This window comes from Oryza brachyantha, chromosome 5, assembly GCF_000231095.2.
Source record: "Oryza brachyantha chromosome 5, ObraRS2, whole genome shotgun sequence".
In the NCBI taxonomy this organism is placed as follows: Eukaryota; Viridiplantae; Streptophyta; class Magnoliopsida; order Poales; family Poaceae; genus Oryza; species Oryza brachyantha.
The window spans coordinates 11,421,000-11,433,796 of NC_023167.2; the positions used below are offsets into that span (position 1 = coordinate 11,421,000).

Genomic DNA, 12,797 nt, shown 5'->3' on the forward strand with positions numbered 1-12,797 from the left:
CCAACTATTGCACAAGCTGAAATTGCAGTCGCTCGAGCTGACAAATCACTCCTTAAATCCGATGCTCTACTCAACCAATTTTCACACAAAATGACTATATTTAAGTGATCAAAATGAGGAATAAACTCACCAAGTTTGGTACCAATCCAACTACGTTTAAGCCTATAATCGCTGACTTGATAAAGATCACTGAGCCAAACAAAACTACAACTCTTCTTCTCCACTCTCCTCTCCCTCTGTTGCGTTGTTTCTGGTTTCTTCTCCACAACTCCTCTCTCTCCTCCAATGGAGACTATGTTTTTTCTTTCCATAAAAAATAGTTAAGACAATTTACACCATTGATCAACACATAAATTAATGGCTCATATTTGTTAAACTCTTGTGTTGCAGTGGGCTAAGAGCAAAAGCTCTATGGAGAGAGAAATTTTGCTCAACACAACATACTGTTTTAAATGAGATAGAGCTAATATGTAGGAGTAGCTATCAGGTCTGATATACGAGTACATGTATATCAGGTTTCATAAATACAGAGCAGTTCTCAATAGCTAACGGTATAGTTTTTCTAACATTTTGGAGGCCACGTCACTCTACCGCACCCAAATTCAAAAATAAGTCCTCCCCTAACCCCGTGCCCGCGGGAGCTGGATGGAGGACGTTGGATCGGTCAAAATCCCCTCCAACACCACACCACCAACAGGACAGGAACAGAATAGGCCCAAAGCCCAACCCAACCCAAACCAAGCAAACCGCCTCGCCCACGCAAACCCTTCTCTTCCTCTTCCCCTTTCCATTCCCCAAATCGGACCAATCAAACCAAAATACACACTCCCCTCCCCCACAATCCGCCGCCGCCGGCCGATCCCCCGGCGCCGCCGCCGTTGTCGTCGGGGATGACGCCGGCGGTAGCAGCAGCACCTCCGCCGCGCCAGAACCCTACGGGCCCGCAGCAGCAGCACCACCACCACCCGGCGCCCCCCGTCGCCGCCGCCGCCGCCAACAGCAGCATGGGCAACCCCCACCTGGGGCTCGGCGGCCTCGCCCCCGATCGCCCGGCCGCGCCGCCTCCCCCTCCTTCCCGGCGCGCGCCGCGGCTGGCCAAGCGGCGCCACGCGGCCGCCTCCTCCCGCTCCCGCCACCCGCCGCCGGCGTCTCCCGCTGCGGCGGCGCCGTGGAACCCGTTCGGCGGCGGCGGCGGCGGTACGGACGGCGCGGGGCGTGATGGGAACGGGGGGGTAGGGGTCGGCGGTGGCGGTGGCTTCGGAACCGGGGAGTCTCAGAACGATGGGTTTGTGTTTGGCGGTGCCGCTCCTCCTGCCACGACTCGGCAGCCTCAGCAGCCTCCGGCGGCGGCATCCAACGAGGCCCCCTTCATCTTCGGGAGCGTGAGGGACAGCTTGCCTCGGTTCGAGGAGGGATGGTCGGCTTCGGCGAAGCTGCCTGAGCAAATGGGAAAGCTGAACCTGCAGACCCCGGGTGAGCGTAGCGCCAATGCCAGTAAGGACGGGAGCTCTGTTTTTGGAGTTGATATCCCTAGTTTGGTTTACAACAGTGAAGCGAATGATGTGCTCCCTGAGAAACTGACGCAGTTGAATATAGGCAGCAGAATGCCGGTGCAGAGTGATAACGGTGTGCCAAAAACATTCGTGTTTGGAGGTAATGGAGCCGCGACCTTTTCTGATAAGAGCGCTCCTGTCGCTGCTGCAGATTCTACCAAAGCAAATGATGTCCCAGAGAAGCCGACACAGTTCAGTATAGGCAGCACATCAAGTGATCGTGTGGATAGGACTAATGATGTTTCTTCTGGTGCTAATACCAATCCATCTGTTACACTCAATTGTACTGATGACGCTGATCTGCCTCCTGAGAAGATAACACAGTTGAATACAGGAAGTAGCGTTCCCTTTCAGCAGAAGCAAAGCAGAGACAGCAGTCATCCAGCTGATGCTTTTGTCTTTGGGAACGGCAGAACTATGAACACCATTATTGGTGAGGCAACAAACAATACTTCTAATAAGGGCAGTTGTTTTTTCTCTGCTGCCAACAATGATGCTTCTATTCCGCCAAACAGTGTCAATAATTTAATTCCAGAGTGGTCATCATGTTTGAATGTAGGAGGTGGAGTTACGAAGAGCAAACAAAGCGATAGTTCTGGTTATCCACCGGATGCATTTGTATTTGGAAGTAATGCTTCCACAAGTTCGCAATATTCAAAAAGAGCAATGGATCATGGTAGCAATTTTGTCAATGGTGCAAATTCAAACACTTTTACCTCGGTTCATAGTAACATGGAGAGTACACTTCCAGAGAAAATGACAAAATTGAACATAGGCCATGGAACTCCATCCAGCAGCAATAAAGATGAAACTGCTAGCCAGCCACCAGAAGTATCTGTTTTTGGAAGTAATGCAACCACAACATTTTCTTCTGCCCAGGCATCAAGCATGCAATTCACAAGTATCAAAACTAATGTATCCTTTGAACTAAAGGGTAGTGGAGGGAACTTTGCTAATGAGGATATTGGAAAGTTTACACATTCCAGATCAAATAATGATCAAGGTTATGGGCCAAGTAATTTTGTTTTCAGTAGCAGCAGCAATGCAGTCCCTCCTTCTGAAGGATCTGCAGAACAAGCGTTACAAGATGAAATCAAGAAATTAAACATCAACGGGGAAGGGACTTCAGTCGGATATACTAAAGTGAATGAATCTTCTACTCAATTTGTGTTCAGAAGTAAAGCAGGAACCAATCCAGAATTTGGTGCTGTTCCCCAGGCCAATGTTCAGGAGTCACCTGCATTTACACATTCAAATCATTCTTCCAGTTTTTCTGCTTCTGAAAACGCAGTGCCATCTTTCAGTTTTAGAACTACAAATCCAAGAAGTGATACTATTCCCGGTGAGTCTTGTGCACTCAGAGAGGATACATCTTGGTGTTCCAGAGAGAGCTTATTTGGTATTGACTATATAAAATCAGCGTATAGAGATAAAAAGGAAGCACATAAAAACACAAGGAAAAATAAAAGGCCCACCAAGCTAAAGCAGCGTGCTCAACCACATCACTTTGCTTCTCAAGAAACATGCACCACTGGGCTGCCAGACACGGATTTTGCAGGTGACTACTCGCCAATGGATTGCTCTCCTTATCCATCAACAGTTGAACAGGTATCAAGAGAGTCACCAGCAACGTCTGATCAGTCTGTTCATATACGTGACTATGGTGTTCCAAATCAGAACTCCAGTTGTGCTGAAGATCTAGTTTCTGCAACTGAACACTTAGTTATTGATGCAGATCCTCCAACTTGCAAAGAGGAAGGCAGAGTTCCTAATGTAGACACATATGAGAACAGCTTTGCTAGCAGTTTTTCTAGTTTTGATGAAGAAGTAAATATACCTAATGCATCACAACCTTCTTCCTCCAATACAAATGTTGCTGCTAATCGTAAACCTAAATCAGCCCCAGCAGAAGTTTGGGATGATGCTTATGGGCATAACGATCAAGGGCAAGTCCATGAAGAGAAAGGCTACACAACAATGCACGAGACTGGTGAACATGTCACTTTGCAATCAAGCTCAGCAGATTTTAACAGGCTGAACTTTACTTTCGGTGCATCCCTGTCTCCCCAGAACTCATTGCCAACACAAAGACGTAACACAAGAAGGAAGTTAAGAACTAAGGGTGGCCACCTATGTAAGCCATCAGCTACTCAGGCTTCTGTACAGCTAAGGTCACCACGAGACATGAATGCCATGCAGTTTTCCCCTGAAAACAATAAAACAAGGGATCCAACAGATGAGCAGTCAATAAGTGACGCATCAACTTCTGCAGCCTTGGAAACTTGTGAAACCTGGCGTACAAGGTTTGTATGAACATGACGTGATTTTGTCTGTTATCGTCATTTTCATGTCATATGTATCTTTTTGCATGACATTATGTGATTATTCAAATTTGATTCTAATATACCATAGCTTATTGATTTTATTTTGGTCAGTGGAAATCAAGCCTATGCAAATGGTCACTTTGCTACAGCAGAGGAGTATTATACCCGTGGAATAAATTCTATTTCTGGTCTTGGCTCTTCTGGATGCTGCTCCCATGCACTGATGCTTTGCTACAGCAACCGTGCTGCTACAAAAATGTCTCTTGGGAGAATGAGAGAAGCTCTCCAGGATTGTTTGATTGCTACATCAATTGATTCCACCTTTCTCAAGGCTAAAGTTAGAGCTGCAAAGTAAGGAGCTGCTACATTTACCTAACTATTATTTTGATTTTTAAATGAAATAATATATCTAGTTCAGTGATTACATAAATGAAATCCATTAGTATGACTAAAAACTACTTTTTATCATGAAGACATGTTCTTTTTCTGCTAAGCGTCCAGTAGTGGAATATACTGCTTTATTATGGAAGATGATGCGACAGATATTAAAATGTTTTGAAACATGATGCCATGGATATTTAAATGTTTGGAAAGATGCATACTTGAAAAGCCAGAGCTGCATGTCTCAGCTGTATCACTATGTCTTAACTAAGCTATTCAAATAGCACTATATAATTACAGTATGCTTTGCAGAACATAAACTGTTGTCCACTGTTTTTTTCTCCTTGAAATTTATTGTCTTTGTGCACTGTACTGGAGCACTCTGGATGGGTTATTCACTCTGCTACTTCGATTGAACATACCATCCTCATAACTTCTGAGCAATTTATAGGATAATTTTGTTATGCTTGTGTATTAGTGTATAGACCATGCTGTTCTGGCTATTATCTCTGTTAGGTCCATTAGGACCCCGTCTGTGACATGGGACATTTTATGGATTCATGTAAGAATTGACCCATGTTTAAGGAGAGTTGCGTATCATTAAATTAGAAAAAAGGGTGATAACCTGTGTACACACACCCTTACATCCTTAGTTCTTAGCCATTTATTGTGATAGAACTCATTGATTTAGGCTGTATTCTAATCCAATTAAGGATTTTGGATTTTTGCTGCCACGCTTTTCAAGCTCCTAAATGCTGTGTTTTGTGCAAAAAATTTCTAATGTAAAAGTTCCTTATTTGACCTTTTCTAAAACAAGATTTTCAATTTATAGTAGTTAATTCAGTTGTTTATATCTTCAAATAGCTAGCAAAATCAGATAATCCTTCAATCTCAAGTATCTCAAACACCCCCTTAGTAATCTAACTTGCTCTATGGATGCAGTTGCCAACTTGCACTTGGGGATCTTGAAGATGCAGCAACGACTTACACAACCTGTTTGAAGTCCAGTAAAACTTCTGGGTCTGACATCAAAATGTTCGCTGAGGCTTCTGATGGTCTTGAAAGAGTCCAGGTGTGCTTTCTTTCTGCTCAAGGGTTCACTTTAAGTTCTTTATTTTGTATTAAGTAATATTCATGTGTTTTCTAATTCTTTTGCTATCTAATTTTCATTTATGAAATTTCAAAGGGCATATAATTACTAATTTGTTATCTGTCATTTTCTTGAGAACTATTATTAGTTATTTTCAAGCATCACCTCAAAAGGTGATTTTAGAGTGGAACACATGTAAAGCATAACTTGAAAGGTGTGGTCCATATAGTTATCTACAGCTATATACTAGTTGTTACTTGTTTTTCTACATCTGTTTTATATTATAAGATTTTCTGGCATTGCTTACATTCATCCATTGATCTATGTGTATGGTTTGTATATGTGTCTAGATTCATTAGCATCCATATGAATAGGCATAGCTAGAAAATCCTACACTGTGGAACAAAGGGAGTCGAGTCCCCTAGGAGGCAAATTGCCAAATAGTCACCTAGTTGGTTAAGTAGTTGACTGGGCACCAGTAATGACTTGGGTTTTAGCTCCTGATCTAGTACTAAAAACATATTATAACTGCTGATGGTAAGTACTCCATCTGTTCCATAATACTATTACGTTAGCTATTTTTTTTGAGGGGATTAAGGTTGAGGTGAGAAATGATTGTGATTAGTTGAGATGAGTAAGTAGGTGAATAATTAATCGGAGGTGGTTGTGATTGGTAGAGGTAAGGAATTAGGTGGAGAAGTAGTAGTATTTTGGCTACAAATTTTGAACGGGAGATGTAGTAATATTTATGTACTCAGGGAGTAATAAGCAGAGTAACATATAGAAAGGAGCCAAAGCAGGATGTGGAGCAACATGCTGCCATTTGCTGTTTCACAGTTTCAGTGGGCTACTTCCTTATGCCGCTGCTTCTTCTTGCTCTGACTCTTCTGTTACTACTGCTTCTGCTTCTCACCTCCTCCTGTAATCTACTCTACACATCTGCCACCCTCCAAATTTTGCCAGTGGCTTTTGAGTCCTACCCCCATTGTGGGCATGGTCTCTGGTTCTGGCAGCTAAAAGGACAAAGATGATAAGGACTGTCCAGTGATGTTGGGAGGTGAAAGCAGGCTAAGAGAGAGAGGTTAGTGTCATGGGGATATAGAGGTGGTCAACTCCATAGCTTGAGGGCTCAAATATGAGCTGGATTGACCTCCATCACTTCCTTCTCTTTTGTTTGCTTCACCAATCACTAGCACCACCTTTACTTGCTGCTTCATTATGGCAAATCCTCTTCCTTCTCCCCTTCCCTTTCCTCTATGTTCCTCTCCCTTTCCTTTTCCTTTCCAGCTGATCTGTTCCTAGTGTTTCATTCAGAGGTGACGATTAATTGTTTAATTGTAGAAGCCTAAGTTCGCCAACTAGGTCTTCAAGTAATGGCCTCAAATTACCATCAGGGACCAACTGAGTGGTTAACAGAAGTTTGTTGGAGCACTTAATAACAGTCTGTTGGAAATCAAAATTAGAAAAAAAGGAAATCTGAATTAGGATTGTAAGGTACCCCTGATGAGTTTTGACATTTTGGACATGAGCGTGATCCCCAATACATGTATTTGTCTGCTACTTGTATGATATGAAATTTTTTCATGACAAATCTAATTATGTTTCAGATGGTCAATCTTCATAGACTTTTTATAGTAGTGTTGTAAGGAATAGAAGTTTGGTAGCACACTTCCTAAAACATCATATAGTTCTGAGGTTATGGAGTATACATAAAAAGGGTAAATCTGCCCTGCTCAAATTCCAGTTGCAATGATTGTCTTTATCTTTGTCTTTACTATCATAGGAACTATTTTAATGTAAGGTGGATCCATGGATGACAATATTATATTCTTTTTGGGTTAGCAAGTTCTGACTGATCATTAAGCCTGTTGAGTTGCCAAACAGGATGATCGCCCATCATGTCTTACTATTAGGAATTTTGGTTACAGCTTGTATGAGCATTCTGATCTGTGTTGCATTTACTATCTTTCCAATATCATTCTGTTCATATCACTGTATTAGTAGGTTCTCTTTCCTGTTTGTAAATCTTAATGGCAGCTAGCTTCTGTTTCTTAATCATTTTTCCATTCACCATACGAGGATATCACATGGACTAAATATACATGATAATAAAGGAGTTTTATTCTGGTAGTGGAAGTTATTTCATTGGCGACTGTGCTTGTACTAATTATTCTCTTGTAGCAAACCATTGTCTTTGTTAGAATGGACAGAATTGGTAGCAAATATTTATTCTGCCAAAATTATTTGTTTGCACCCGATATATTATCTCTGATGCTTGTTAAGATATATTTGAGATAACAAATTTTCACTAGAAATATTCTTTTGCTCCGTATTATAACATCATACTCATTGATATGATGAAATCATTTAATCTATACTGCAGAGAGTGGCAGATTGGATATCAAAATCCAAGGAACTTCTTAAGAAAAGAACAGTGCCGGAAGCGACACTGGCTTTAGAATTGATCTCCAGTGCATTGCGCATAAGTTCGCACTCAGATAAACTAATGGAGATGAAAGCGGAGGCACTACTGACGGTCTGTAATTTCTTCTTGTTCACTGTTTTATATCCATGGATTTTTCTGAACTATTACACTATTGTATGCCTTAATGCAATGCTTTATGAATGCTTTTCCTCATTTTCCTAATTCTCTGATTACTAATATGGTTGTTGCATTGAACAGCTACGGAAATATGAAGATGTTATTCAATTATGTCAGGAAACAGTTGTTTCAGCTGAAAAGAATTCTAGTGCATCTGAAACTACAGAATGCTCAGGGAGGCTCTGGCGGACATACCTCATTTGCAAGACTTACTTCCTTTTAGGCAAACTTGAAGATGCTCTTGAGTTGCTAAATAAGCATCAGCAAGTGATTAATGTCAAAGAGAGGTAAAATTTCTCATGTCCTGTGAATTACTTTTCCTTTTTGCTGTCTGTCTTGTGATGTTTGTAACTCCTGAATGGTGCAACTCTTGCAGCGATGGCAAAACATCTCAAGAATGTTTCTCATCATTGTCTACTACCATACGGGAACTTCTTTCCCATAAGGTATGTTCCATTTCTATTGATTCTCTGCATCCTTGAACATATTTGCAGAAACGAACCTTGATGATATTTATCATATCATATCTACCTATATTTTTATTGTGTTCTGATGTTTAATTTTCTCTTTCCTGAACTATAATTTGTTCTTTTAGGAAGTTACTGCCAGGTAATGCCCAGCAGTTTAGACTTTATAAATATAAGATTTTTTTTTACAACGATCCATACTTTACAGGTGCTGTAACTGATAAAAAACTCTGTTTAACAGCCTAACGGGATTATTCATCGTGGAAGTATTCAAGAGAATATCATTTCTAAAGAACTCTACAATTTTTTTACCCCTTCTGGTTATAAAGAACATGATGTTTCTGTGCAGGAAATGTTGCATAATTTTCAATGTGGTAGTATTTTGCTGTCTACCACATCCATGCTTTCTTTCTTCCAATCAGAACTGCATTTTTTATCCACCTTTAGGCTTTAGCAACCTATCATTTTACTGAGTAAGATGTGCAAGAAATAGACAAACACTCATTTATTTACATCCAGCAACCTATCATTTTACTGAGTAACTTGAGTGCATCTCTATTTCCTATGTTTTGTGCAACATCACAGAACGAGCAATAAACCCATTAGATAGCCTTTCATTTTTGTTAATGGTAACTTAAACATTTTTTATGCTCTCATGCTGCTTTTTAGGCTGCTGGGAATGAAGCATTTCAAGCTCGTCGATACTCAGAAGCGGTAGAACAATATTCAGCAGCTTTGGCATGCAATGGTGATTCACGGCCCTTTTCTGCTGTCTGTTTTTGCAATCGTGCTGCTGCATACCAAGCACTTGGTCAAGTAACTGATGCTATAGCAGATTGTTCACTAGCCATGGTTCTTGATGCAACTTATCCCAAGGTATAGAGCAGTAGCTTTTGTTTCATGATACACACTTACTACCTCCGTCCTGTCCTAAAATAAGTTTATTTTTCAGTTATTGGATACAATATTTTGACTCTTTATTTTATTTGAATTTTTTTTGCGATTAATATTTTTATTGTTACTAGATAATAAAACATGAATAGTACTTTATGTGTGACTAATTTTTTAAAGTTTTTTTACAAAATTTTCAAATAAGACAAATATGGTCAACCGTTGGACACAGAAATCGAAAAATAAAGTTATTATGAGACGGAGGTAGTACCATTTTGCACACATTTCTATGTGCACAATATGTGATACAATTATTCTACATAGATTCTTTTAGCCCTACATGGTTGTTTATGGATTTCATTATGCTTCTTAATTTTAGGCAATTTCAAGGAGAGCCACCTTATATGAAATGATCAGGGATTATGGTCAAGCTGCCAATGATTTACGGAAGCTCATCTCACTTCTTGAAAAGCAACCTAATAAGTCTGGATTGTCACCAAAAGCTTTGAACAAGCATAGTGATTTGAAGCAGGCACGGGCACGACTTTTGTCTGTAGAGGATGAAGCAAAAAGAGATACTCCCTTGAATTTGTATTTAATCTTGTAAGTTTTTCTCAATGAAACTTACCTTCTTTTGCTTTTGTGTTTTTTTACTAACTTTTTAATACCTTAATATTTGCTTTCAATAATTGATTTTTACATACTGTTGTAATTGAAGTAGTGCAACAAATAATATCATCTGTCATTACATGTCTTGGATTATATTTTTCAATAGCACAAGGCAACCTGTGTTTTATAGGAGAGTCAATACTTATCTACATCTAGCAACACACATGATGTATGACATCAACTCCATCGTGATGACTGACGAGTACTCTAGCTGCTTAAGTCATATTATGCTGTACACTTGTATAATATTTTTTAATTGGGCATCACCCTTTCTAACTGTTGATGAATCGTCTCTTTTTTCATGAGATGAAGGAAATTATTAGCTCTTATATGCGGAGATAACTGTTTGTCTCTCATTTCCCTCTCAATACTCTATTTTGCAGGGGAATTGAACCATCTTGCTCTCCAGCAGATATTAAGAAAGCGTACCGGAAGGCTGCACTGAGGCATCATCCAGATAAGGTTCACATTGTTTCAGAGAATTTCTTGTTGGGTTTATGAAGAAAGCATGTAAGATTATTTTTACCTGCAGGCTGCACAACTGCTAGTAAGGAATGAAATGCCTGATGATGGATTTTGGAGGGATGTCGCCAAGGAGGTTTATGCAGATGCCGATCATTTATTTAAAGCAATTGGGGAGGCGTATAACGTTCTTTCAGACTCTGACAAGGTAAAACACAAAAACAATTAACTATGCATATGAAAAGTGGCAACTGATCATGCACTAACCTTCAATTCATCATAGATTTATTTCCAAGGGGTAAATGTCTACAAATTCATTATTTTCATAGCAGAAAGTTGCCTAGTTGGCATTTGTAGCATATGGGCAAAATTTAAGTCTCGACAGTTATGCAAGCATTCTATGTGAAATAATGTGAATACTGATCATAATGGGCAATGCTACTATGAGCAGACACTGGGTACATACTAGTAATGGAGAAATCTATGCTTACCTTATTCTGTTCTTGTTTGCTACTGTGCTACTTATTGATGGCAGAATATGAAGTTTTCTTTTGATTATAAGATGAGACTCATTGTTTTTTCTTTTTCTTCTCTTTTATCACTTCCTGTGAAACAAAGTGGTTCTCTAACTAGTAAAACCTTACCATGTTTCCCTTTCGCAGCGCCAAGAATATGATATTGAAGAGAATCTAAGAAATGCTACAAAGAGAGTTTCCAGGGGGAGGAACATGCACAGGTCACCTGAACAGCGCTATACCAAACAATATGATAGGGGTTTTAACCCTCGTCCATGGCAGTCAAATAGATCTAGCGGATCCCGGTCACGGTGGTCTGGATATGATGATGATTACTGGTGAATCTATTCGTAGACGCTTGTGGCGAGATCTTAATGCGACAAGGATCCATTGCATCAGTTACATTTTGGAGCAAGGCCGCCTTGCACCAAGTCGCACAGCATTGGTCCTCCTGGAGTGGTAGGTGCCATTCCTGGATTCCTGGTGCGCTAACTATGCCGTCCTCATCACACAAGGACGTGCCACATGCCAGCTTTGACTGTCCAGCACAGTCCTCTTGGCCCTTTCTTCTGAAGAATGGTCTGACTACAAGGATTGGTTGATTGGGATGATCAGTTTTGACACTTCGGATCATGTAGCTTGAGCAGCAGCTAAAGCATGGTTTGGGACTGGGACATCAACCTGTCTTTGCTTGACATGATGGTCTCGAGCCCGAACACTAACACCAGTATCACAGGTTAACATGAAGGAGAAAGAGTAGTTTTGCCCGGTGCAATATATTCTTTGAAGATAGTAGCACGAAAAATGATCAGCGAAGGGATACAAATTCGTTTTCGTATTTGTTGAGGTTAAGGGGGTTTTTTTTTGGTGGTGGTGGTGGTTGAGTTCGACGATTTGGTTGATGTACCGTGACTGACAATGGGGAAGAGAGAAAACATGGTATATAAGATTCAAATTGCGTGTTGTTTTGAATGTGTAATCTCAAATTCGTTTGTTCTTCGCTACACATGGTTATGGTCTTATGGACAAGCAAAGAGAAGCCATGCTTTCAGTGTTGGTTTCAACTATATACTTCTTGAAAAGAAGGCGATGGCAGTGAATCTTGCAATCCCATCTACTATTATTATTAATTTTGTAAATTACCTCTTGAAATTTTTAATACTATTTAAAACAATCAAATTTAATTGGATAGCTACATATAAAATCAAGTTAAAAATGATTATTCTCCATAGTAAAAGAATGGGTAGCACATTTTATGGGTACTAGCAACGGAATTTTATTAAAAAATATAATTAGTATGTTATTAACGTAGAGTTAATATAGTGGTTTGATATATAGATCTTATTTTTCTTTTAAAAAATAAGAGGGAGTTGGTGGTGAGATAGTTAATAGATTCAATACCACACATCACCGTCATTATCTTTTATAGGAGTCTTTGTAATGTTAGACCAGACCTCTTCCACCATACTTGCGGATATGGGGAGTTTAGTTTTACTGGGAGCTTTCGTATATAGACTACTTTGTGTGAGTTATTGGTCCATTGAGAACAAAATGGTGGATCATGCATGATGCATTCACACCGTCACATGGGGTTATACAGGTGACATTGGCAAAACATATAAACGTATGTTGGAGAGAACTTCTGGTAGCTATATAAATATAAATATAAATAAATATATATATATATATATATATATTATAATCTATATCTCTTCAATAATCTAGATTCTCACAAAGATTAGAATTTGTACTCAACAAATCTAGGAATCAAACTACTAGAAGTTAGAGCTTGGAAAATCTAGTTTTTAAAAAAAATCTATAGCTCTTCAATCAATCTAGATTC

The 12,797-nt window shown here is 39.8% G+C and overlaps 1 protein-coding gene across 2 annotated transcripts; it reads left to right on the forward strand.

The window, feature by feature from the left end:
- Nucleotides 1–806: 806 nt before the first annotated feature.
- Nucleotides 807–11,909, forward strand: LOC102708337. Of its 2 annotated transcripts, XM_006654267.3 has the most exons (12): nucleotides 807–1,986; nucleotides 2,113–3,856; nucleotides 3,989–4,228; nucleotides 5,201–5,330; nucleotides 7,732–7,884; nucleotides 8,032–8,237; nucleotides 8,327–8,396; nucleotides 9,087–9,293; nucleotides 9,688–9,911; nucleotides 10,361–10,439; nucleotides 10,510–10,647; nucleotides 11,102–11,909. In XM_006654267.3, the coding sequence occupies exons 1-12, from the start codon at nucleotides 891–893 to the stop codon at nucleotides 11,294–11,296; spliced, it is 4,482 nt and encodes a 1,493-aa protein (XP_006654330.3). In that variant the 5' UTR covers nucleotides 807–890; the 3' UTR covers nucleotides 11,297–11,909. The 2 variants fall into 2 exon arrangements, with proteins under 2 accessions (XP_006654330.3, XP_040379780.1); XM_040523846.1 differs by having other exon boundaries at nucleotides 807–3,856.
- The last annotated feature ends 888 nt before the right edge of the window (nucleotides 11,910–12,797 follow it).

Coding starts and splice junctions, on each gene's coding strand:
- LOC102708337 (XM_040523846.1), top strand. CDS start 891: ATGACGCCGGCGGTAGCAGCAGCACCTCCGCCGCGCCAGAACCCTACG. Junction 9,294..9,687: donor TTGATGCAACTTATCCCAAG/GTATAGAGCAGT, acceptor TCTTAATTTTAG/GCAATTTCAAGGAGAGCCAC. Junction 10,648..11,101: donor TTCTTTCAGACTCTGACAAG/GTAAAACACAAA, acceptor TCCCTTTCGCAG/CGCCAAGAATATGATATTGA.